Source organism: Scaptodrosophila lebanonensis, unplaced genomic scaffold (genome assembly GCF_003285725.1).
Source record: "Scaptodrosophila lebanonensis strain 11010-0011.00,11010-0021.00 unplaced genomic scaffold, SlebRS2 tig00000024-arrow-pilon, whole genome shotgun sequence".
In the NCBI taxonomy this organism is placed as follows: domain Eukaryota; kingdom Metazoa; phylum Arthropoda; class Insecta; order Diptera; family Drosophilidae; genus Scaptodrosophila; species Scaptodrosophila lebanonensis.
Window position 1 is genome coordinate 3,249,755 of NW_022060538.1, and position 25,871 is coordinate 3,275,625.

The 25,871-nt window shown below is 43.3% G+C and overlaps 6 protein-coding genes across 7 annotated transcripts in view; 3 read left to right on the top strand and 3 right to left on the bottom strand.

The window, feature by feature from the left end:
- Window positions 1-577: 577 nt before the first annotated feature.
- On the top strand, window positions 578-6,774 carry LOC115621798 (dnaJ homolog subfamily C member 8). The gene is made up of 3 exons (XM_030515576.1): window positions 578-5,773; window positions 5,901-6,221; window positions 6,282-6,774. The coding sequence occupies exons 1-3, from the start codon at window positions 5,705-5,707 to the stop codon at window positions 6,654-6,656; spliced, it is 765 nt and encodes a 254-aa protein (XP_030371436.1). The 5' UTR covers window positions 578-5,704; the 3' UTR covers window positions 6,657-6,774.
- LOC115621797 (helicase SKI2W) lies at window positions 6,689-10,559 on the bottom strand. Its single transcript, XM_030515575.1, has 4 exons — window positions 9,413-10,559; window positions 8,185-9,359; window positions 7,051-8,118; window positions 6,689-6,999 (listed from the first exon to the last, which is right to left on the bottom strand). Exons 1-4 carry the CDS (start codon window positions 10,557-10,559, stop codon window positions 6,796-6,798), a joined length of 3,594 nt encoding a protein of 1,197 aa, XP_030371435.1. The 3' UTR covers window positions 6,689-6,795.
- A 117-nt stretch (window positions 10,560-10,676) lies between these two features.
- Window positions 10,677-11,843, bottom strand: LOC115620201 (uncharacterized protein C11D3.03c). Its single transcript, XM_030513334.1, has 3 exons — window positions 11,612-11,843; window positions 11,066-11,560; window positions 10,677-11,008 (listed from the first exon to the last, which is right to left on the bottom strand). The coding sequence occupies exons 1-3, from the start codon at window positions 11,723-11,725 to the stop codon at window positions 10,817-10,819; spliced, it is 801 nt and encodes a 266-aa protein (XP_030369194.1). The 5' UTR covers window positions 11,726-11,843; the 3' UTR covers window positions 10,677-10,816.
- A 519-nt stretch (window positions 11,844-12,362) lies between these two features.
- On the bottom strand, window positions 12,363-19,281 carry LOC115620200 (nuclear pore complex protein Nup98-Nup96). Its single transcript, XM_030513333.1, has 10 exons — window positions 18,723-19,281; window positions 16,178-18,655; window positions 15,587-16,108; window positions 15,352-15,522; window positions 15,098-15,282; window positions 14,678-14,954; window positions 13,603-14,614; window positions 13,025-13,434; window positions 12,830-12,957; window positions 12,363-12,768 (listed from the first exon to the last, which is right to left on the bottom strand). The coding sequence occupies exons 1-10, from the start codon at window positions 19,000-19,002 to the stop codon at window positions 12,409-12,411; spliced, it is 5,823 nt and encodes a 1,940-aa protein (XP_030369193.1). The 5' UTR covers window positions 19,003-19,281; the 3' UTR covers window positions 12,363-12,408.
- A 578-nt stretch (window positions 19,282-19,859) lies between these two features.
- LOC115620888 (DNA replication licensing factor Mcm5) lies at window positions 19,860-22,464 on the top strand. The gene is made up of 4 exons (XM_030514370.1): window positions 19,860-20,089; window positions 20,148-21,258; window positions 21,352-22,173; window positions 22,231-22,464. The coding sequence occupies exons 1-4, from the start codon at window positions 19,935-19,937 to the stop codon at window positions 22,345-22,347; spliced, it is 2,205 nt and encodes a 734-aa protein (XP_030370230.1). The 5' UTR covers window positions 19,860-19,934; the 3' UTR covers window positions 22,348-22,464.
- Window positions 22,465-23,232: 768 nt separating this feature from the next.
- The window catches only part of LOC115620464 (dedicator of cytokinesis protein 1), a 29,324-nt gene continuing 26,685 nt past the window's right edge, over window positions 23,233-25,871 (top strand). For both annotated transcript variants that reach the window (XM_030513695.1, XM_030513696.1), the window contains exon 1: window positions 23,233-23,805. In XM_030513695.1, the coding sequence (XP_030369555.1) occupies window positions 23,760-23,805 (46 nt within the window). In that variant the 5' untranslated portion in view covers window positions 23,233-23,759. The remainder of the gene's footprint in view (window positions 23,806-25,871) is intronic.

The window sequence follows — 25,871 nt, forward strand, 5'->3', positions numbered from 1 at the left end:
TCATCCATGACTAATATTAAGGTTGGAATGTCTTAAAATTCATTTCGGTCGCGCTATCATCGCAACTTATGTATTTGACATGTTTACCAACACTGTGGAGGGGTGGAAGCATTCGACAGCACTGCTATGTACAGACATTGTTGAGTTAAAAACAGGATTTTAAAAAAATTTGTTCAGTTGCTTTTAGGTTTCTGAGGAGACAACATCGCGGTCGGGTATCAGTGTTCAAGTTTTTTCGTTTTTCTGCTAACGGGCAGTTCGTGGAATTTGAATTTATCAGCAACTTTTTTCGGTTTTAATGTGCTACAGCACATTACTTATTGATTTGCAACTTTTAAACTAATTAAAGGATTCGATTTCAACAGAAACGCAGCATTCGTGCAGAAACGTGCACTTCGAGGCTTTATGGCAGGCAGGAGTAAAGCTGGTCGTCCGATAGGACAAGTATGCACCACCGGGGCTTTTGGGACCACCAGTCGCCGCGCCAACCCTAACGAGGTGCCCAAAAAGGAAGAAGCACCATCAGTTCGCAGAACTAAAGAGGGAAAGAACGACGCGCCAGCCAAATGCGGCCCAACCAAAAGCGCGCCAAATACAAGTGTTGGTAAACAGGCAACTGCGGTAAATGACGTAAAAGTTGACAAGGACGGACTTTCATGTAAGTCGAAAAATTCCAAGATTTCTACCACTTCTGATGAAATAAATGCGGGAAGCAAAAGTGTGGTCGACAAGGAAATTGTGGTTGCCATGCAGTATGACGGGGACCACAAGGGTCCTTTTATTGTTTATGTGGACAAGGCTAGCGAAATGGGAGTACGCAAAGCGATTAACCAATTCGAGTTAATCGAGCTGCTCTCTTCGCTAAAAATCAGTGGCATAGAAGAAGTAAGCAGGATAGGGCATGGCAGGTGTAAGGTCACTTGTGTGTCGGCGCAAAGCGCCAATGACCTGGCCTCATTGGAAGCTCTCGCTGTTCACGGCTTCGAGGCCAACATTTTTAAGCATTTCACTAGAAAGGCTGGGATTATTTTTAACATTCCCACGTATATGTCAACCGACCACATGATGGAACTCCTGTCGGCGGACATTCCCATAATGCAGGTGGAGAGAATTTTCAAAAAATCAAGGGACACAGGGGACTTGGTCCCTACCTCCAGAGTAAAGATCTGGTTTAAGGGACACCAGGTGCCAAAAGAAATAAAATTTCTATATACAAAGGTGGCGGTACAACCGTTTATACACTTCAAACAATGCTTCCGTTGCTTACGTTTTGGCCATATGGCCAAGCACTGCAAGGGGAGTGCACGGTGCTATAAGTGCGGAAAAGAACATGAGAGAAAGGACATTTGCACTGATATTGCTTGTGCCAATTGCAAAGAAGGCCATATGGCAACATCACCCCATTGTGCAGCCAGACAAAAGGAATTCGCTATTCAAAAGTGTATGGCCTTGGAGAATATGTCCCGAGCAGAAATTAAGAAGACTCATCCGTCTCTCTTTAAGAGGACGGTGCCTGATCTAAGAGATCAGTCAGAATTCCCTTTTTTAAGAAGGCTAAATAATAGCTCAGGAAAGCGCGAGTACAGCAGCCACGAAGTGGCGAAGGAGGTGCATCCCATTGCACCATATGCCAGGGTAGCTAGGCTTCCAGGCAGAGCTCTCGGGGAAACATCCAAGCCCAAGCCGTCCAGATACGGCAATACAACTAGTCATAACTTGGCAGATACCGCTCACAGAGCGGAGGTGCTTGAAGTTGGTACCACCAAAGTGTCTTTAGCCCAAGAAAAACTTAATATAGTGGAAAAGAAAATATCTAACTTCATAACGGACCCAAATAGCGGAGCGGGCCCATCTCTACAGTTCTGGGAGGAAATCAGGGATCTCATAAATGCTGCTAATGCGGAGCTAGATGCAAATCAAATTTGCATCGCCTCGGCCTTGACAAGCACAGCAACAATATGAGAATCCTCCAATTCAACATCCAAAGCCTGACTTTCAACAACAACAAACAAATTCTTCACATGTTCCTCCTAAACAACAACATAGACATCGCCATTCTGTCGGAAATATGGGTGAAAGACAATTCAGAGTGTGGAATTCCTGACTTTAACTTTTATGGAAAGCCAAGGGAAGACGGATACGGTGGAGTAGGGATGTACATAAGAAGGGGAATCAAATTCAAAATCCTAAAGATTAAAAACGACATGGAATGTATGGGCATTCAGACCCTAAATCTAAAGAGAAATTTGTGCCTTTACGGTATCTATGCGGCCCCCTCATTATCAGTGTCTATCCTGAAAAAGGGGGCAAAAGAAATTTTCGAGTATGCGGCATCATTGAGCATTGCTTCACTAATATGTGGGGATTTTAATGCCAAATCCACAACATGGGGCAGCTCCAGTAGCGACGGCAAAGGACATGGCTTGGAACGGGCGGCAGCTAACTCGGGCTTTGTATGTATGAACGACAGCTCCCCTACGTTTTCTCGTTGCCCAGGTCAAAGCTCGGTGCTGGATCTGACTTTCTGCAATACGAGTAGTATTCAATATAGATGGCAGGCTCAAAGCAGCAAACTAACAAACAGCAACCATTTTCCAGTCTTAATAGACTTGGTCCAATTCTGCGCGAATACAAGTCACAAAAAGGTACTTCATAATAGGATTGCGAGAGTTTTCGCTAATAGTGACTTTTCAAACCTGGATTCACTCAATGGCAATGTTCGCCTTATCACAAAAACCAATACAATTACGGTATCAAGCAAAAACAAATATGTACCCAAGAGATGGTGGAACGAGGAAGTTGACAAGCTGTTTCGCCTTAGAAATGCCTGCAGGAAAAAGTTCTATTTCACCAAAAAGCTGGAAGATGCGGAGCTACTCATGGTAGCAGAAGCAAAGCTGCAAAACCAAATAAAAAACTGTCGCAGAGCTAATTTTAGGCAGTATATTGACGAAATGACGACAGCTCCCACACTGTGGAATGGAACAAGACATTTAAAACTTTATAAAAGAATGAAAAGGACAGCTAACACCTGGTCAAAAGCAGAGGACGAGGAGTTCCTTATGATAGTAAAGAACACGCCAACCACAACATTCAGTTGTCCACGTATGGCGACATCATTGGTCCAGGAAGGGGTCCCCATTTTGTTTAACTTTGAGGATTTTATGTCAGTGTTGAATGCGAGAAATCCAGATTCGGCATGTGGGCTCGATGGCATCTCGTATAGGATGCTGCAGACATTACCGAACCCTAAGAAGAATCAACTTTTTAATATGATAAACGACATTTGGCGGGCTGGAGTCTTCCCAGAATCCTGGAGACAGATCAGGCTGGTGCCGGTACCAAAAAAGGGCTCAAACTCTGACCTCGTTTGTAACCACAGACCAATCTGCCTGCTTAGTGTTCTGTTAAAAACAGTAGAGGGTCTAATCAAAATGAAATTCGACGAACATATTGCCAGTCGCGACCTGCTACCGGAAAGATCATATGCTTTCAGGAAAGGAAGATCGACAGCTCTATGCATAAACGATCTAATTAACAAGATCCAATACCTTAAGACTGAGGGTTTCCAAGTTGTGGCAGCATGTCTAGATCTAAAAAAGGCTTTTGACTGTGTGGATATTGAAACCTTAGACCACCAGCTTCGTGCCGTGGAGTTTGATCCACACCAGGTAAGGTGGATAACTGATTTCCTCCGACGCAGATATCTGGTAAAGGGGTCGAGCAAAGCTGAAATAAATAGAGGAGTTTGCCAAGGTAGCTGCTTAAGTCCCACTCTTTTCAACATTTACACAGCCAAGTTACACACCATAAACAATTCGAACTGTCTGCTTTTTCAATATGCAGATGATTTCTTTCTGATCTGTTTTCACAAGAAGTTTGATTTAGCCGTTTTAACGCTAAGTGAAAGAATAGAAAAATTTGAAAGAGAATGCAGCAGGCTCAACTTATCTTTTAATCCAGCCAAATCCAAAGTCATTCACTTCAGCTCACGCAGAAGACAACTAAATTTGGTAAGCCAAGGTTTCCACATTAAGGAAGTTGCACAAATCAGCTATTTAGGCAGGAACATAACAGCAAATAACTCGGCATGCACCCATATTAGTCAGGCTATCTCAGAGGCCAATAAATCATGTGCGTTCATCAGGCTCTTTAGCGGCTGTCAATACGGTGTCAGTCCTAGGCAAGGAATCTTGTTGCACAAGGCTTTCGTCAGGAGCAGGCTGGAATACGCGTGCTCCTCTTTTAGCAGCCTATCCAAGACAGCCCTAGCTAAGGTCAAAAGCCATACCAATATGCACCTGAGAAAAGCGTTAGGACTAATAAAATGTACCCCCATTCAAATCATCTACCACATGGCAGCAGAGATGCCACCGGATTTCAGGATTTTATTCCTCACAGCCAAAGAATTGGCAAAAGCATTTGCTTTCAATTTACCAGTCTGCGATTTGCTGTCATCCACCAGCACGATAAACACTAGTTATGCGAGGGTTTACAGGAGGTTTGCTAACATACTAGACCACATTGAAGAGATTCCTCTAATACCTCTCAAATGCGCAAAAATGAAAGGAGACACGGATTTTTTGAAGGGCTCAGCAAGAAACAAGCAGTCCATGGATAATTCAACCATGCGCCTGATTTTTAATGAGAAAGCCTCCAGTCTGAGAAGCAGAGGCTTTAAGCTATATTTTACCGACGGATCGGTCACCTCCAGCCACTCAAGCTCTGCTTTTTTGCAGGAAGAATCAGGGTTTGTAGATAGTTTCTATACAAACAAAATCCTCTCGTCTCTCTCCTCAGAGCTTATTGCAATTGAAAAGGCAGTTGATCATGCAATCTGGTTGAGAATTTCCCATGTGGCAATTTTAACGGACAGCCGAGGCAGCGTGCAAACACTAATAAATCATTCGCTTAACAATTCCATAGCAAACAACATTAAAAGAAAAATTAATAACTGTTCCAGTGTTTTAGCTGTAGAGTTACATTTCATACCGGGACATGTGGGTATTCCCCAAAATTCCGCGGTGGACACGGCAGCCAAAAGAGCAACAACAGACGGCACCTTCATGGTGCTAAAATGGAGCTTAAAGGATGCAGTGCGTACCATGTACAGTCTAATCCATGACGAATGGGAACTAGAGTACGCCAGATTCGTGGCAGAGAAAAACAGAGCATACTGCGCACTTTTTCCGACCACGCTTGGAAAACCGTGGTTCCAAAATAAGAGCTGCAATTTTAACGCAAACAATACAAAACTAATTAATAGACTGCTTAGTGGATACACATTCGATAAAGTCACTCTTTCAAAAATGCATGTTATCGACGATAACAAATGTAACAGCTGCGGCGTTCCCGATAGCGCATCACACATCATATTTGAATGTCCAAAACATAATACAAATCGACAACGCGTCCCATCGCTAACCAAATATAACAATCTGCACTCTTTCTTTAAGCATGAGGCGGTTCAAGAATATAACGCAATAGTAAACTTCATAAATGACACAAAAGTCAAACTGTAATTTCAAGCAACATCCTACATTTATCTAGTGTGGCAATTTCCACTTCACCAATAAGTGGGCGGCCAAATAATTCCACAATACCCAAGGGCATCGTGGTAACTTAAACCCAAAAAAAAAAAAAAAAAAAAAAAAAAAAAAAAAAAAAAAAATTTGTTTTAATAAGTGAAAAACAATAACAGAAAATGTCCTCTGCTTCGTCAAAAGACCAGCCAAGCACTTCCAAGGAATCTTTCGATGTATTTTACTCCGAAGTAAGTTATGTGACAGCAGTGCCAACTGGTGGCGCACCAAGAAAGCCTGCCTGCCTTCCCCTGACAATCATAAACCCATTAAATTTGTTATACAGATAAATAAACGACATTATGACTATATTCGCAGGTGAAAGAAATTGAAAAACGCGATTCAGTACTAACTCCTACTCAACAAATTGATCGTTTACTTCGTCCAGGTTCCACGTACTTCAACCTCAACCCGTTCGAGGTCCTGCAAATAGAACCAGAAAGTGAGGTGGCCGACATAAAAAAACGATATCGCACATTGTCCATTCTGGTTCATCCCGACAAGAATCATGACAACAAGGAGCGTGCGCAAATGGCCTTTGACATAGTAGCGCGTGCCTGGAAAATATTGGAGAATGATTTGGCAAGAAAAAAGTGCTTGGATGTATACGAAGAGGCCAAGGGTCGGACAGATCATATGGTAATGCGTAGTTCAATGACTCTGTCTATAAAAGCCTAAAACATTTTGCTTATCGTTTAGATTGCAGAAAAACGTAAAAAGTTAAAAAAAGAAGGTAGACCCACCGAACCCATACCCGAGGATGATCCTACAAAATACAAACATGCCATTTATGTGATGGTCATGAAGCTGTTTGCGGATATGGAGAGACGCCGCCAAAAACTTGATCAACGGGACCAAGAGGAGCGCAAACGGAAGCGTGAATCTGAAATCGAGGAGGAGGAGCGCGTTAAAGCGGATCGCGAATGGCAGCAAAACTTTGAGGAATCTCGACAAAATCGAGTCAACAGCTGGCACGATTTTCAATCAGGTGCAAGTAAATCGAAAAAAACTAAGAAACAAAAGCACATGACTGGCATGATGGTTCCGCCAAAGTTTAAGCCAGAATCGCGATGAAGCCGACATAAAGTTAACAGAGAAAACTATAATTTTACATTTTTATAAGTATCGATCGGAATTGTAATTGTGGCACATGCATCAGTTTGTAGTTTTAAGAAACCACCAATGTTGTTTATTTGCCAGCCAGATTTTCTTTTTACAGTTCTGTATATAGACTTGCAGTGAACACAATATCACGTTTAATCGCGGCAGACGCTTCCTCCATTTTTGATTGCAGACCGGGATTGCCAATACGTATCGCTGCGGTCTTTACATCACGCAAAGTTTCATCCAGCTGCTGTATGCAACGCACAATGATGCCTTCCTGCACTTCGGTTAACTTCATAATTTCAGCAAAGGGCTAAGAATACGAAAGTAAGAAACTAAGAAGTAACTCATCCGATAGACCTACCTTATTGCGGGCCCACTCATAGACGACTTCCAGCAGACCAAAATTAAGCCGATTTTCGATTTCAAAAGCCGCCTGTTGACGTTGCTCCTCGGCCAAGATAGTATCATTGATTTGCTCGAAAGCAGCCACACATTCCTTTAGAGGTTCCGGTATGACCGGCTCACCTTGAATTTTTGCTTGGAATACTAAGCCTGATAGCAGCGCAGCAATTTCTGCCGGCTCCAAATCATTGAACATATTGCAGAGTATTAACTCGGTGATGAGCAGTTCATTCTGTCCCATCTCACAGGCTACTTTGCCCTTGAGCGTCACCTCGTCTTGTTCATTGATGTATTTTAAGGCGCGTAACACGTTTAGTTTGTTGCAATAGTCCGGATACAGTGAAAGATTCTTGGCAGAGTTCTTAAACTTAAGCTCTTCAATGTGAATCTCAAGTACACGTCTCTCGTAGACTTTGGCGAATTCCTGCTCAAAGCCGGCAATATTGGTATGAGGAAGCACTTCGTTCAGCTGGCGTGCCAGATGCTCGAACTGACTTATTATGGTTAATTCCGTATCTGCATTTACAATCAACTCCTTGGACACATCAATATACTTTAAGCTTTCCGGATTAGCAATGTACGCTTCGTTCAACTGATGCAACTCAGTTACAGCCTTCACTACAGTGGCACCCGGTGGTGCATCCTTAAAACGCTCCAACTGTCGTTGTTCCCAGTTGCGTATTATGATATCAGCGTCTACCTTAATAGCGTTCTTTGTTATATGCACTATATCCGCAGCTTTAATGTCCAAAACTGTATGGCCACCAATGCCCTCCGGGTGGAAGAATTTGTGCTCCGGAGTCAGTGAGAGTATCTTGTAGTAGAGTTCGCCACGATCGAATCTATCATTTTCTTTGGCCTTAAATTGATGGTCCAAAACTAGGATTTTGTATACGGTGTCCTTGCCCAGCACTGATTTCACATTTAACAAGATGGCCAACTTATTGTAGTGCTTGCCTTGGGTAATCACAATGATGCGTCCAACTTTGAGCTCCTTTTGGATTCTTGCTTGACTTAACAGGAATTTCTAAGGGAGAATACAGAGGGTAGATATTAAAGTTGCTATTTAGAACACGAAACGACTTTAACCGACCATAACACGATCCTTTCCTCGCCAATACTCTATCGCCTTGTCGTGGAAAAATACAAGTGGTTGCAAATGCTCGCCTAGTGGAGGCAGCATGGCGAATTTATCTTCAGCCAATCTCAACTGCTTCTGTTGCGTGGGCAACTGCAACTTTTGATTGAACTCCTTGAAGCTAAACTGCATGATATCCTCCACTCTAATGCTCTCGATGCGCAGGCAAGTCAATATTACGGCATAGCGCAAAATGAATTGCGATTGCAACTTCTCTGGCAGGCCTAGTATCATAGGACGCAATTCCATAGAAGGTGGCACATTGGCTTTGCAAAGCAGAATGACTGTACCGTTCTCATCATGACCACGACGCCCAGCGCGACCTGCCATCTGTATATATTCGCCGGGCTTCAGATTACGTACCTCCACACCATCGAATTTTCTATGCGAATCGAAGACAACTGTACGAGCTGGCATGTTCACGCCCATGGCAAAGGTCTCTGTGGCAAAAAGCAATTTGACCAGACCGTTCTGAAAAAGCATTTCAACAATTTCCTTGAGTATTGGCAGTATGCCACTATGATGCACACCAATGCCCCGCTCCAGGGCGTCCTTAAGAACCATGACCTGGGGTATAGTACGATCTGGTGGCTTCAGCTTGGCCAAACATTGCAGAAAGAATTTCTGTACAGCACCCTTCTCGACCGCCGTATTGAGATCAACAGACTGCAAGGCAGCTACATTTTGATCACATCGATTCCGAGAGAGTGTAAATGCGACAACTGGCATTTTGTTGTTCCGCTTAAGGAAATCAATCAAACCAATCCACGTGTATTGATCTTGCTTAGCGCTTACGTAATTCTTTGGTCCATTGCCGGCAGAGCCGCCCTTGGATTTACTTTGCATTTCCTTTTTACGCTCCACCGCCTTATCATAATTTCCTTGCAAATATTTGCCCTGTGCATCGACCAGCAGGAAAATGTCATCGCGACTTTTACCGCCCGCGCCAGTGTAAAGGTAGTGCATCAGCGGCACCGGTCGCTTTAGTGTGCTAATCACATAGACTTTGCGCTTTTTGGTGCTACCGACCCAGTCGGCCAACTCCATGGTGTTGGGCACTGTAGCGCTCAGCATAATAATGTTAACATGATCCGGTAGCAGAATAATGACCTCCTCCCAGACGTGTCCACCTTAAAAAAGTTGTTCGTAAGTTTATCCGTATAAAGGAATTTGTTGTACCCACGTTCCGGATTGTTTATATAGTGCACCTCGTCGAAGATAACATACTCCAGATCTCTGGTTATATCGCTGCCGCAATAGAGCATGGATCTCAGAATCTCAGTGGTCATAATCAGACACGATGCGGTGGGTTCAATCTGTAAATCGCCAGTTATAAGACCCACATCCTTGAACGTTTTCCGAAAATCTCGATACTTTTGATTTGACAGCGCCTTAATGGGCGATGTGTAAATGGTGCGTGTAAGATCTCGCTTAGACAGTGCTATAGCATATTCGGCCACTACTGTCTTGCCTGCTGATGTGTGAGCGGCCACAAACACGTACTGACGCTGTTCCAGCTTGAGTATGGCCTGCTTCTGAAAGACGTCTAGCTCGAAGGGAAATTCCATCGCCGGACACGGTATTTTCTTCTTAAAATCTGGCATAGGTTGACTGATATCCACCATTTCGGCCCAGTCGCTACTAAATGTTTTCGTTGTGGTGGATATATTTAAAACTGGCTTGAGATCTTCCTTCATAATCTGATCTTCAACATCCAGAAATTCGACAGGAAAACGTAAGTGGCGCTCTGGGTCGGCCACTGCTGTTGCATCTTTTTCGCCACCCGCCATTTGCAACCACTCCTTTACATCCATATCCTGCTCTAGATTTTGCAAAAGATCCACATTGTCAACTGGCCCATACGTCTTCAGCACCTCAGGTTTTCCTGCTTCCGCCGAGAAGTCATGGCCGCATGGAAATCCTGGTGGAACGGTTAGGAGCTTATCGCCAATGTCAATGTTCGCTATATCGAGATTAGTTATCTCGTGCGGCTGTTCATCAAAGCCGCCCGGCCAAAATGGAAAGTTCATGTGTGAGCCGCGTGTCACTTCTTCCAATAGGCCGGGCTCACGCCTCATAGACATGGAATTGTTTGCATTGGCGCCCACATCCTCCAAATCTACTTCAATGAACTCGAGTATTTTACCGGTATAAAAATCCCGGCGCGGAATCAATTTTGTGCTTGCTGGACATTTTGGAATATGCAACAGGCGCATTTCATCGAATTGGCGCGGTAGCACATCTGGCAGCGGATCATGGATGGATATGTCCGGATTGAGTATATAGTTGCGCAGCTTCTCATGATTGTCTTCGCCGCTAATATTGCTCATTATAAACGCATTAATTAGTAGTAGTAGTAGTTTGCATTACAATATATGTTATACATATGTCATCGATATGAGGTCGATATAACGATAGTTTAATAAGATGTATCGATGCGTTTTCAGTTACAGTTTTAAGGTCACCATGATTTAAAATTTATTGGAACTCAAATATTCAATTATCTATTTTATGTGTATAAAAATATACATACATGTATGTACATAAGGAAAACCATTTTAAAAACAAATGTACATATATAAGGAATTTACAACTTTTGACGAAAGACCTCGACCTTTAAAGGATGGCACACTTCATCAGGCACCTCATGACCCACTGGTATTGACACATCGCCTTGAGGACAAGCACTCAAGGCTACCAACAAATTCATATCCGCTATGAATTCAATGAAGTCACCTTTTCTGGCCGGACTTGGCTTGCAGAAGTACTGATCGGTGTCCTGCAAAGCACTTCTCTATTATACGAAAGCAACCACTTCAGTTCTAAGTCTCCTTACCCTCGTTATACCAGTGCACATGAAAATGTTCCACACATCGTGCACATCCTGCTCACACATTCCACGCTCCTCCACCACCGCCTTAACCAAAGAACTGTGGCAACTGCCCACACGTTCCTTTCCCGTTATCAGTTTGTACGTGTAATCATCGCAACGCGTGCCAATCACGTCGTGTAGAGCTCCACCATCCTCATCGATTCCATAAGTGGCAAGTGTGTCAAAAACAAATGTAGCCATGGGTCTAAGATAGGGTAAGCAGCTCCACAGCCGATCGTACACTCTTAGGTGGGCGGCGTGTAGTTGCCGTGTTTTGCCCGAATAGAAACGCTCATTGGTATTGTCCAAGTTCCAAAAGTTCATGTCGCCCACTTGGGAGCCTTCATGCACTGTGACCCGACACAGATCGCCCTGCTGCATCGACCAAGTACGTGCTTCTCGCTTGGGCACAATGAGCGTTTGGATCACATCGCCGCAGAGCGCCTTGTAGCGCTTGTCCTACACAACGAAGAAGTTAATAATGTTTACAATTTAAATTTATCACCATACGTCATACTCCTCCTTGGAAACAACTGCCGCGTTTGGCTTGTCGTAACAAATAGTGGGCGAGTGCTTGGCAAACTCACGCTTCTGAAAGTCACGTCCACACCAGGAGCTTGACATTGCCGGGAGACAAATTTCGGTATTGAATACGCTTAATTACATTTAAACAATACAAGAATCTTTATTATTTTCATACATATGTATGTATGTACATACTATATGATGTATGTATGTTTGTATGTATGAATACGCTAAAAGCTTCTGGGTTGTGTCGTTGTCAATGTCTTAAACGAAACTGATCGTAAATATGTACTTGCGTTATCGGCTTCCAATCAACACCGTGTTCTTCAAAGCTTTTAATAGCTTTAATTATTTATGTAATCTATGCGTAGTTGTGTGCCTGTGTGTGAGCATGTTGCAGTACAGAGTTGACCCAAACTTGCAGCAGAGCTTGAGCATCAGCTTGAAGGCAACGAAACATGTTGTTTTAATTTTATAATTTTTATTTATATAATTGTACATAAGTAATCGGTATAATAAACAAGATATAAATTTTATTCTGACTAAAACAATTTGAAATAAACACGTAGTAAATTATTATAATATTGGCTCAAAACAATTTAACAAATATAATAATTAGTTTCACTGTTTAGGTGCTAATTTTGTCTTTGTGACGAATGGATGCCCTATTCTAAATTATCCTCTCTATACCTAACAATTATTAGTTTGTTTTTGAATACTAAAGTAAACTTCGAAATTGAATTTTTATCTGTTTTTTGGCCTAAATTCTATTTATTAATGCCCTAAGCTTCTATCATTCGTATGCTGCCATCAATCTCATTCAATGTTGTTTCATGGTTCAGTTTGTCCATATACTTGTCGAGCAGAGTGTCCAAGTCTTTGGTCGCGAATTCCTGCGGCAATGGTAAACGTTCCAGTGCCATTTTCATAATGAAACAGGGGTCTAGTTCGGGATTGACAATGCACATGCCATGCACCAAACAACTCAAGCTCTGAGAAATTTCGCTCTGGCAAAGGCGGTGCTTGGTCGTAGGACAGGGTAGCGCATTTATGCGCGAACAGAGATCGCTCAGTTGCGGCTTAAGACCTTCCCAGCGAGCTTGTATGTCCTCCACGTTATTCATGCTGCGGATTTGTTCGAACTATAACGAAAGAAGCGGATTAAAAAATAAAGCACCATGAAGGTGATAAACGCAAAATTACCTTAGCACTTATATCAATAAAGTCCAGAAATATCTGACCCTCATTGGCCCAATTAGGCACCTTGACAATGGAGCCCTCATCTGTGCATTCAAATTGAGTGAGCAAATCGTGCAAATAATCCGTGTCATCTACAAATAAGTCAAAATATAACATTGTAATAAATCAGGAAGACCAAGTTGGCAACTTTAGGCTTACTGTTGATTATGGCGTCGGGAGCAATATGCAGATAAATAATTTCATGCGCCATAGCCCATTCTTTTGCTCTCAACAGATATTTTGCCTGCAGGTGACGTTGGCCACTGTAGCCGGCTTGCAAGGCCTTCGCAAAGTTCACCCAATGCTCCGGCACTCCCAGACGATGTATCACGAAGTTCTCTTGCTCGGTAAGGGCTATCTCTTCCGAGACGCTCACATGTCGCTGCAGCATGTTCTTCACAGCGCTTTCCCGCTGGTTTTGTTCCTTGATGTGTAAGAGCACAAAAGTTGACCATTCCCAGAGGCCATCACTTTCCAGCTGATTGGCGAAGTCCACATGCAGCTGCGCCTCACTCCAGCTACCACAATGATTGTAGCCCAGAGCCTCTAGTGTTTGGAGGAGTAGCCAACTGAAATTTAAGTTTATTTATTTATTATTATAAACACTTAAAATTGTTCAATTTCCTTCATGGGAACAAGTCACAAAATTACATTTATAAGCATATAAAATAAATACATAGAATTGTTTGTAGTTTCCCCTGCTAAGCTCGTTTTGGGTTCTTTTGTACGCCACTTACCTTAGCCGGAAGTCCATATGATCCCGTGTGTGTGTTATGGGATTAAGTAAGCTCTCAAGCGGATGCAAGCGGTGCGAGTACAATTGCAGTAAATGATAACGCAGATCGTAGACAGGATTACTGCTGGTATTCGACAATCCTTCGTAAGCGGGCGTTGGTGGGTTGGCATAGCACTCGTCGGCATTGAAAGCCTTGTCGTATTCAATTAAAGCATCAGTTATAGACGAAGTGGGTGCCGTGAAATACCATAATTGCAGTGCCAGCACTGTAATCCAGTTGCTGTCCTCAAGCATGTTAATGGGCCCATGTGATGAGTGCATCAAGGGAACTCCAGCCGCCAGCATAAACATCTTTAGGCGTTCAATGGTGATATATTTGTCCGATTTGCTTTTTTGCCACGCGTGCAACTGCTCCTCGAGTAGAAGACGCACCACTGGACCAGAAGACAGCTGTGATAATGTTAAAGCCAAAAAGCCATCGTCATAGTTGAAGGCCAAGTCACAGGCTTCGGTGACGCGGTGACAGTATAAAAGATCCAACATGTTGGCCAGATAGCTATTACTAGTTGTTTTCTTCGAATACATATCCTTGGTTGCCAGTGTGTTCTCCAGCCACTCGGACATCAGATTACGTCGACACATGACCACATAATGTGAGCTCGATTCATACCCAGACAGCTCTTCTTGAGCACCCCACAAAGCATATAGGAGTAACCAAACTGAAACGGCATAAGTTTCCATCTCTCCGGCATTCTTTAATTTTATGGCCTCGTCCAGATGCTTTGCAATGAGGTCAGTGCCCGCATCTGACTGCAGCCAGGGGCACTCGCTGCCCTCCACTTCATTGGATATACAATAGCGCAATTCAACTTCCAGGTGGGGCACAATGCTCGGCTTAAAATTGTTATAAGAGTTGCCAGTATTGAGTTGCACTACTTGCAGTATTGTAGGCGAGAAGTCGTTGTTGCCGCGAGGCTGACAGATGAGAGAGCCTGGCACACATAAATCGTTTGCTGTGGTTGGAATAATAGGTTTGGTTAAATTGGACACGTATGTATCATTCGACGGTCACTTACACTCTTTGGCGCTTCGTAAATTATTGTAGGTATTTGGCACAATCAGTGCAGAGCCTGTTCCAAAGCTAAGCTTGAAACTATGACCCAATGTGAATCCCAAGTCGGCTATCCAATTATGGCGCATAGCATACACGAGCGAACGTTTCAAAGGTACCATCGAGGCGATTATTTTAACAGGCGCCAAATTAGGTTTCAGTATGAATGTAAATGGTTTGCTGGTATCTACTTCGCGCTTCGCAGTTTCCTGGCAGATGCTTTCGTCAGCAATCGATGAGCTCTGTAAATTTAAAATGATCTATTAAATAAATTTTCAAGTAGAAACGTTTAATTTCTTGAGCATTTAATTAAGTGTAAAAGGGTCATTGTCATTTGTGACATTTGCAACAAGTCTCTGCCAAATAAGAGGATCTTGGTAACTACCTCTTCTGATTCTACTTCACGTAGGATGCTGGCAACTGAAGCAGAAGATGAAACCGGAAGGGGTGGCGAATTGCGTCCAAAATCGAATTGACTCGAAGAATCTGAGGCAACTCCGTCTTCCCACATTGGTGCATCGTGTTGATAATAATCCTGGTTTCGAAAAGTAGTTGGAAAAGCTGTAGACTCTGGAAACAATAATAAAATCTCTTAATAGTATATATGATATAAGAGTAAACTGTAAATGTAACTCTCACCCGTGTCTTCTTCCCTGCCAATATCTCCAAAGAAGAGAGATGATTTCATAAGTTGCATTTTGTGTGGCTCATTGCCATCCACCTCTTTGGCCAAAGCAGCGGTGGGGCTTGTTGCAGAGCGTGGCATTGCAAACAATGAAGAGTCTCCATATCCATTGCCTTGAAAGAACTCTGTGTATTTGGGTTAAGCAAGTTACTACAGAAATAGAATAAATATTTGGACGATATCACATACGTGTCTTATTCATTAGCATAAATTCAGCTGAATCGTCCATGGGCCGAAAAGAGGATGCAATACCAGCACCCAATGTTTTGGGATCCATGGCACGGGCTGCTTCCTCCGAAATTTTTTGTGCCTGTCGCAGCGAACTCAGAGTCATCTTATCGCCAGGCGGAGCAATGGCACCGGTCTGTGCGGACATCTTTGCCTTTTTGGGATCAGTAGGCACCTCGCCGTCTTCGATATCTTCACCATCCAATCCATATTTTGAGAAATGCTTCACACGGAACACCCAACTTCCCGTCTCAGGCCGATATTCAATGAAGTCCGTTTCGTTCTTATCGCACACGCGTCGCAACTTTCCCTCCCAGTTCATTTCGATGAGACGTTGGGAATCTTTGATGGGCTCATGTTTGGTTTTGTCGAGCGGCCATACTTGGTCCAAAGTGACCTGAGCCTCGCGATTCAGGCCACTGCCAAATGGTGGTTTATTATCATCATCCGGGTAAATAATAATCTCCTTGTTGCGAAAATGAACTAAAAAATTGAATGATATTGGGTTTAGAGAAGTATGTACTTGCTTTAATTCACACAATGTATACTTACCGATTTCATCTAGATTAATGCCGGACACATCCATCTCCTTCCCGAAGTAAACATTGCCGTAGCCTTCGCGTCCTATAGTGAAATTGGGTACCACACAAGACCCATCCTCAGCCAAGAAGGACTTGAGCTCCTCTAATGATGGTATTGTGTAATAGCCTACACGTCGCAATATGATGCCCGTTGGATGTGGCTCGCATTCAGCATCGGTGGGTTCGATGGCCAGTCGTTCCTCCTGGCCATAGGAACGGTTCGAGAATAAGCTCTCATTGGCCTGTTCGGTGGAGAAGCTTGCCGTATCAAGGCGTGCAATGACACTGCTTTGATCCTCAAAGGGATTTTCTGGTATTGTGGACACGGACACCCTTGTTACTGCTGACGGTCTATACGTCTCAATGGGTTTGCGTGGAACCAATTCTGTTAGCGTGCTGTTTAATGGTGATGCATTGTCAAGGCCAACCTGCAAATTGTGTTGACGCACCTGCAGCCAGGATTCGCGACGGCTGGAGTCATTTTCCTTGTTAGCAATTTGCTGCGAACCAGTACCGGGAGATGAATTGACCGGTTCCACGGGTATGACCGAATTGAAGGAATCTTTGGATGGAGTGTTTGGCTTTGATCGCGATGCGATTGGAGTGTTGTTGTTGCTATTGCTGCTGATTACGCTATCAACTGCCCCTGGAGTTATCTTAGGTTTGGGTTTAATAATTAGACGTTTCACATTGGGTTTCAGATTAAAACCCTCCACACTGCCATCAAATTCTTCCAGGCCATCGAACAGCGACTTGCGGTGTAATGAGTTTCCCAGCGATTTGATTTTAACAACATTCGAAGTACTTTTAGTATCGATTTTAAACTGATTTGTGTTGAGGTCCAGAACCGCTTGTTGCGCAGCAGGATTTGTAGCACGAATTGCATCTGTATCGTCGCGTCTTAAATCCTTAAAGATGGGTGTGTCTCCATATGGTGAAGTAACCTTCGCCAATATTTGCTTATGAATTGGAACCGTTGCCTGCTGTTGCATTTGTGCGCTAGCTAAGCCAGAGAGTGCGGTGTTGCCACCAATTGTTCCAAAGGCATTGCCCAAAGTGTTGCCAGTTCCAAACCCACCGGTGCTGCTACCAAACAATCCACCTCCAGTTGCGGTTCCCGCACCCAAGGTGCCAGTGCCACCAAAGAGCCCACCTGGTTTGTTCGCATTTCCAAACAGTGAGCCACCCGTGTTACCTGCATTGAAATTAAGCGGTTGTGCAGGTTGCTGGGTACCAAAGCCTCCAAAACCGGAGGTAGCTGGCTTATTAAGGTTTGAATTGAACAAGCCACCACCTCCAGGAGCGGCGTTATTCATGGAGAAGTTTCCGAAGCCAGTATTAGCAGTTGATGTAGTGCCAAAGGCGGGCGTAGCAAAACTAGTGGCTGGCTTAGCGCCAAATAGACCACCACCAGCTGTGCTGGTTGCTGTAGCTCCGAATCCACCAAATCCTGTGCTTGTCGCTGGTGCAGCCGAGCCAATACCGAATGCTGGTTTATTTGGATCAGTTGGATTTGTGGCACCAAATAGTGTGTTTTGTTGTGTGCCTGCTGTGCTGCCGAACCCCCCGAATCCTGTGTTAGTCTGCCCAAACGCCGGGGCCGCACTTGTTGCGGGTGCCTGCCCAAATAGTCCTGTGGACTGTCCAAAAGCCGGTTTCGCGCCGAAGGGATTCGAGTTATCAGCGGTGGGCGCACCAAAGCCTGTTGTAGTCGTGGCACCAAAAGGCTTCTGCATAAAGGTGTTCTGCTGTGCTGGTGCTCCAAAAGCACTGGCCCCGGCCGGTTGGGCAAAAGTTGATGCTCCAAAAAGACTTTTATTCTCGGTGCAAGCAGTTTGGCCAAACAGCCCGGTACTGGGTTGGGCGGAAGCACCAAATAAGCCACTGCTCGCTGGCTGTGCTGCTGCAGTCGCGCCAAAGGAGCCAAAGCCGCCTGGAGCCGCACCCCCCTGCGGCCCCTTGCGTCCGCTCAAATAATCCTCCATGCGCAGTTCCTCCAACGATTTCTGCTCGTACTCCTTCATGGCCGTTATGCAGTGTTGCTTTGTATTGACATTGTTAGGTTGGCCCCCCTTCATTAGAGTATCTGTGCCAATCGTAGGTTGATACTTGACCAACGACGAGCCTGAATTTACAGTTGAGGCGCCCACAGCAGATTGAGGTTGCCCGAATGCCGAAGCTGTGCCGCTTCCAAATACATTTGTTGTCGTAGGTGCTGCCTGGCCGAAAGTGCCAAATCCTGAGGTGCTCGTCGATGCTGGCGGTTGACCAAATAAAGACTGCGGTGGCTGCGCTGCTGCTGTCTGCCCAAAGGCGGGTAAACCCAATCCTGTAGGTTTGGCTGCGCCAAATAATGCGGGTGCGGCTGCCTGACCAAAGAGCGAGGTATTTGTTGTATTTTGTGCAGCTCCAAAAATGTTCGAATTTTGCTGTGGTTGCGAAAATCCGGCTAAAACGAATTAAACAACATTATGAGCTTTATATCACAATCTTCTGCAGTCAAATTCGACTCTAACCTCCAAATGTAGTGGGAGCTGCCGTTGTTGTATTGCTGCCAAAGGCACCGCTTGTAGTTGGGTTTCCAAAAAGTCCACCGGCCGGCTGAGTGGCTGTCGCGGTCGTGCCAAACATTGAAGGTTGGGCGGGTTGTGCTCCAAATGCTGGTGCTGCACCAAAGGCAGGCGTGGCTGGCTTCCCAAACGCAGACTGCCCAAATGTTGTTGGTGTGTTGCTAAAGGTGCCAAATCCTGTGTTGCTTGCACCAGCTCCGAAGGTGGGTTTAGTTCCGCCAAACATTTTGATTGCTTGCTAATGACAGCGGTGGTCAGTTAATATAAACATAAATTCACTTAATCGTCAGGCTCCTTTGTTCGTTGCCGTCACAAGAATTTCACAATATTTCACTGTACTTTGAAGCACCAACTACATATACTGTGTGTATACTTAAAGAATGACTGCGAACAATGAAAAAATTTAATATACACTGCAATTTCACGTTTCCTGTAAAATAACTAAGTCCGCAAAAATGGCGCGTAGCAAATGTAAAATATATAAGTACAAACATGCATACATGTGTATTAGAGTCTCGACCGAACTAGTTCCATTTACGAGGTCATTTTATTGAACTACGGAACTAATCGATGCCTTTAGTTATTTTAGTCCTGCAATTATTTTGTTCATTAAACACAATGGGTTGGCATTCTGAGACCACAAAAAGGAAGGTGGCTCAGCGACCCGATTAAATCTAGATCCAAATCCACGGTTTGCGATCATTGGGAACTGTTTTCTTAAATAAATTCGGCATCATTTACAAATAGGTTCCATTAAATTACATACATACGTAAAAATTGGAGTTTACGCTGAAACGATATCCAAATATTTTATCTAATTCAACTACAATACGTACTTCATTTTTATATTTATATACATAGTCTAACTTCTGGCTGATGATTCTGGATTGTTTTTACCATGACAGAAAGTTCACGTAATCCGCCAGCCCTGAATGTATTGCTTGTTAGATGTGATGTCAGCCAACGCGCTGTTATCTTAACCAAGCCACCAATCATCGATTAACGTAATTTATGTGGTATCGATATTCAAACATATGTTGTAGCTCTAATTTGCGCGCGCAAAGGCGGTTTTGTGGCGTGCATTCATTCAGCGAACGCACTAAAATTCTCTTGTTAAGGAAGTTCAGTTTCTGGTGTCTGCGTTTAAAAACCATAACAATGGAGGGATTTGATGAAGCTGGTGTATTCTTTTCTGATAATTTTGGAGGTGATCAGCAGCAGGATGGGGCCCAAATCAGTTTGCAGGCCGTAAAGAAAAAGTACAAGGAGTTCCTGCGCACTTTCAATGAAGACAATTTCTTCTATAAATACCGGTAAAAACATTTAATTTAATTTGGTGAAATCGGCTATATTATTTGCGTTCATTTGCAGCGATACCCTAAAGCGCAATTACCTTAATGGGCGTTACTTTCTGGAAGTCGAAATGGAGGATGTGGTCGGCTTTGACGAGACACTGGCGGATAAGCTAAATAAGCAGCCCACGGAGCACTTGCAAATCTTTGAAGAAGCTGCGCGAGAGGTGGCCGATGAAATAACTGCACCTCGTCCCGAACACGAGGAGCACATGCATGATATCCAAATTCTACTCTCTTCCAGCGCCAATCCAACAAATATTCGTGAACTGAAGTCGGACAGCGTATCGCGTCTGGTAAAAATTGCCGGTATAATTGTGGCTGCATCCGGCATTCGCGCTAAGGCCACTCGCATGTCCATTATGTGTCGATCGTGCAGCACAGTGATTCCGAATCTGAAAGTTAATCCTGGCCTGGAGGGATATGCCTTGCCGCGGAAGTGCACAGCGGAGCAAGCGGGACGCCCTAAGTGCCCCCTCGATCCGTTTTTCATAATGCCGGACAAGTGCAAATGTGTTGACTTTCAAACGCTTAAGCTGCAGGAATTGCCTGATTTTGTGCCACAGGGCGAGATTCCTCGGCATCTGCAGCTCTTCTGCGATCGCTCGCTTTGCGAACGTGTTGTGCCCGGAAATCGCGTCCTCATCCAAGGCATTTATTCTATTCGCAAGGTAGGCAAGCCATCCCGCCATGACGGGCGTGAAAAAGCCGTGGTTGGTGTGCGCGCGCCCTACATGCGTGTAGTGGGTATAACTGTGGATACAGAAGGCGCTGGTGCCATTTCACGCTATAGTAATATTACATCTGATGAAGAGGAAGCTTTTCGCCGCATGGCTGCCTCTGGTGACATATATGAGCGCTTGTCGCAATCATTGGCGCCCAGCATCTTTGGCTCCAATGACATTAAAAAGGCCATTACATGCATGCTATTTGGAGGTTCACGAAAGCGTTTGCCCGATGGCCTATGCCGCCGTGGTGACATTAATGTCCTGCTCTTGGGTGATCCCGGTACTGCGAAATCCCAGCTGCTGAAATTTGTGGAGAGGGTCGCCCCAATTGGCGTTTACACCTCTGGAAAGGGTTCCAGCGCGGCCGGCTTAACAGCATCGGTAATGAAGGATCCGCATACAGTAAGTGGAGCTAATTTAAGTAAAGGGTTGTATAGAATATACGTAAACCCGGCATAATCAGGAGCTTTGTTTATAATGAATACGTCTTTGCAGCGTAATTTCGTCATGGAAGGTGGCGCCATGGTCCTGGCCGATGGAGGCGTTGTGTGCATTGATGAGTTCGATAAAATGCGTGAGGATGATCGTGTTGCCATACACGAGGCCATGGAACAACAAACCATATCCATTGCCAAGGCTGGTATAACTACGACTTTAAATTCCCGCTGCTCAGTTTTGGCAGCGGCGAACTCCATATTCGGTCGTTGGGATGACACTAAGGGCGAGGATAATATCGATTTTATGCCCACCATTCTGTCGCGTTTCGACATGATATTCATCGTCAAGGACGTGCACGATGAGGCACGCGACATAACGATGGCCAAGCATATTATCAATGTGCATCTTAGTTCCAACAAGTCGGCACCTTCAGAGCCGGCAGAGGGCGAGATTTCGTTGTCCATGTTCAAGAAATACATACATTATTGTCGCACCCACTGTGGGCCTCGACTCAGTGAAGCTGCCGGTGAGAAACTGAAGAGCCGTTATGTTTTGATGCGCACTGGCGCCGGACAACAGGAAAAGGCGGCTGACAAACGCTTAAGCATTCCGATTACTGTGCGTCAGCTCGAGGCTGTGATTCGCATATCCGAGTCGTTGGCCAAAATGCGTTTGCTGCCCTTTGCCACCGATGAGCATGTCAACGAGGCGCTGCGTCTGTTTCAGGTGTCTACTCTGGATGCAGCCATGACTGGCAGTCTGGCTGGAGCTGAAGGTTTCACCACCGAGGAGGATCAGGAAACACTTAACCGTATTGAGAAGCAACTGAAGCGTCGTTTTGCCATCGGCTCTCAGGTGTCGGAGCAGAACATCCTGCAGGTGAGCACTTCATACGCCATAATCTAATATCGTTTTCTCACCAATGTGCAATCTTAGGATTTCTTGCGACAAAAGTACGAGGAGCGCACTGTAATGAAAGTCATTCATACGATGATTCGTCGCGGCGAACTGCAGCACAGAATGCAACGCAAGATGCTTTATCGCATTTGCTGATTATGTCAATTCCAATTCAAGTTTTACTATATTTGTCCATTGTTTGTATTTTCTAATTCAATTCATTTACCATTTACCAACACTAGGCACTTAAATAAAATCGTTGTATTTATTAAATGTTTCACTTAATTATAATGCGCGCTGGAGCAGAACTTGTACATAATCTCTATATATAAAACAGTTTGTCCTACTTGACTGATTGGCAATCAACGCACAGCTCAAACGGTGAAAGCTAGGAAGCTGAAATTTAGACACAAGTTTTTTAATTTTTTTTTCAAAATATCACAAATTAATTCTCGATTTGCCAGCGCTTAGGTACTTCGTATGAGAATCGCATAGAATGGCGCCCACAATATTTGTATTTATTTTTCAGAAATTTCACAATTTAAATCAAAAAAATTGTAATTTTTTCAATATTTCACAAATTAATTCTCGATTTGCCAGCGGTTAGGTACTTGGTACGAGAATCGCACAATTTAAATGCAGACATTGATTATTTAATTTTATTAAAAATGTACAATTTAATTTTATTTATATGGTGTTTCAATTGTATAAAAGGAATGGGTGTTCCCTTCTTAACTGTCCGTTAATACTGTTGGTAACAGATCATTAATCAGCAGCGTTAAAGAATAACCTGTTTTTCCTTTTAATTGCTTATATTATATCTAACCCAAACATATTAGATATTGGAGTTCTGAAAAAGTTACAAGTTATCAAAACGGCAGATATAATTTTTAAACCCAGAAATGGCTGCCAGACTGCTTTGCAACTTCTTTTTGAATTAGTGTGGCAGCATGCTCCATATGAAGTGGCCACACTGTCGGTGTTTTGACTCCAGCCTTCCATTCACAATCATCTCAATTCAGTAGCCGAGCAACAGTTGAAAAGAGCGGGTCGTGTATGTGATGCACACGCTTGATTTTATTTAATTAATTAATTGTAAGCAAACTATACGCAGTGCAAAATGCTCGCGTGTGTGTGCGGGAGCGTGAGCAAAGATTAAATGCCGAGTGGCGGCAGCGGCCAACTCCCAAAACGGGATCACAAGTGAAACAACAACAACACGTAAAGTGCAATAGAATTTAAATGGAAAGAGTAAAAAATTCATGCACTTGTGCAATAGTTGATGTTATTGTTTTATGTTTTTAACGTGTGTTGTTATAGAAAAAAAAACATAGAAATTAAGTAATCAAAAAAAGCTGAATGCCAATGTTTTCGGTGGCAATATAAAAAACGAAATTCAACTACGTGTTGCTTAACTTAATTGTATCTGATTTCATATTTCGCGTGTCGTTTTCTTTTCTTTTTAATTTGCAAACGAAAGTGTACTCTATCCGCCTATCTATGTATGTAGCGGTATCTGTTTGTGTATGTATGTGAATGCGTGGTAAAAGTTAAGGAAAACAACAAAAATGACGGTGTGGAGCGATTGCAATGCTAAGCAGGCATTTGGCATTGGTGAGTGTAGAAACATTTATTTATTTTTGTTGGCGGGTAGTGTGTAAAAGAATAAGCCGCAACGCGAGCAACAGTATCTCCAGTGAATTTTGTTATTCGAAGATGGAATGCGCGGGCGTGTTGTATACATACGCACGTAAAAGTGTTTAATTAAACAAATTGCGCCAATTCATGAATATTTCAACAAAATCATTGCTGAAAACAAACAGTCGTAGATGCATACATAAAATCAAATACACATGTATACTGATGTATAAAGTGTTGCTTATGTTCCCAGAACTGTAGCCGCCTACATGCAGAGCGCAACAACAACAATAAGCACGAGTGCTGCTTAAAAATTCTCACCCGCAAGTTGTGCTCAGTTCCCTGCGTTACCTTGCTTGCTCTCAAGTGTGCTTACTTTGATTGTTGTTGTTATTATTGTTGTTGCTGTTGCGCGCACATTTGTTCCCCTGCTGTGTCTGTGCCTGCATTACGTTAACTTGTTGCACCTTCTCGCTTGCACTCTCATCATCTCCCTGTCATGGTTGTGAGGCTCTGGCCATGTGGTCGCTATGTCAACATTTTCCTGTTTCTTCTCCCTCACAGACACGTACACACACATTCTCATAGTGAGATGCATTTTGTTTTTCTGGGTTCCTTTTCAAGCAGCACATTAATTTCGTTTTTCTTTAATGCCAAGCATCATCCTGTTTTTCCAGCCTCTTCATCTTTGAAAATACGTTCTTTTCAACACAGTTTTTATGGAAGTTTGCCCATGAAAACGAAAAACTTGTTTTTCCAGAGTGCTGCTTGACCGTTGCCGGCGGCCACTGTGTGCACTCACTTGCCACAGCAGCAGCGGCAGAGACGCTGCGACGTCGACTGAGGCCTTTGCACATTTAATGCTGCCAAACATCGCATCGCATCGGATTGTATCTATTTTTTATAGCTGCATGTTCTATGTGGTGTGCATTCACACGTCAAATCCTCTATTCATTGGCAATGACCATGAAATAGCTAATGCACTCCCGACCTGCTTATTTCTGTCTGTTTGCCAGTCAGTCTGTCCATTGTCCAAATGTTCATACACATGCAAGTATATAGACACATACATACATACATATAGATGTATAGTATGTACATAAACGTGTGAATTTTTTATTGTCGGCACATTTTCGTGCTGCTCTTTTTGCGCTCCATTCAAAATAATGTTCAATAGAGATAGCACAGGTAAACGTACACATGGACATACGTACAACACACACACATACACACCCCTATCTGCCCATTTGAATTTATTTCACACCACCACGAATTCGCTCAAATGAACGTAACATTTAAACGAACCGGGCGTGTCTTCTATAGCACACCCTCTCTTCGATCGCAATAAGTTAAAAAAGAAAATATTTTGAAACGCCTTTTTGAAAAGAATGTTTCTAAGGCAACCAAATGCAACTTTTAAATGTACTCTTCAACTTTGGCTGATTACAATTTCTCTAAAAAGCTCAAAAATTGTAAAGATTTTCAACATGTTTATCAAATCTATTCAAGCGCTATGAAAATATTTTATTTATTTTAAATAAATTTATTTATAAATAAAATAACGCTTGCTTTGCAGAATATTTTATAATTTTAAGGTGTGGCAAATTTTACACCTAAATGTTCTAAATTAATATATTTTGAAGATCTTGTAAGATAAGGAAATCGTACAAAATGGTATAAATTAGATTAAAGATTAAATTCAGTTCACTATATTTGTAAATAAAAATTCTAGATTGTTCTAATTCTTTCAAAATAATTTAAAGAAAATCCATTGTTTAATTTCGCATTTGGTGGTAGACGCATTTTTAGTTTACAAAATTTTAGGGCTCACGCAGACAAATAAAGCCAACTCTATTTCATTTGCCTCCAAACGACCATTTCATTCAAGCTGATATACAATATGGTATAGGGTATTGGGGCACTCAGCTCAGGCACTCCATATTTTCACATTATTGTTGCTCGCTTGTTATTTACACATGTTTGCGTTACTCTCTGCTTGTACTAACTATTGAATTATATTCGTATTTTACGCTTGTCGCTTC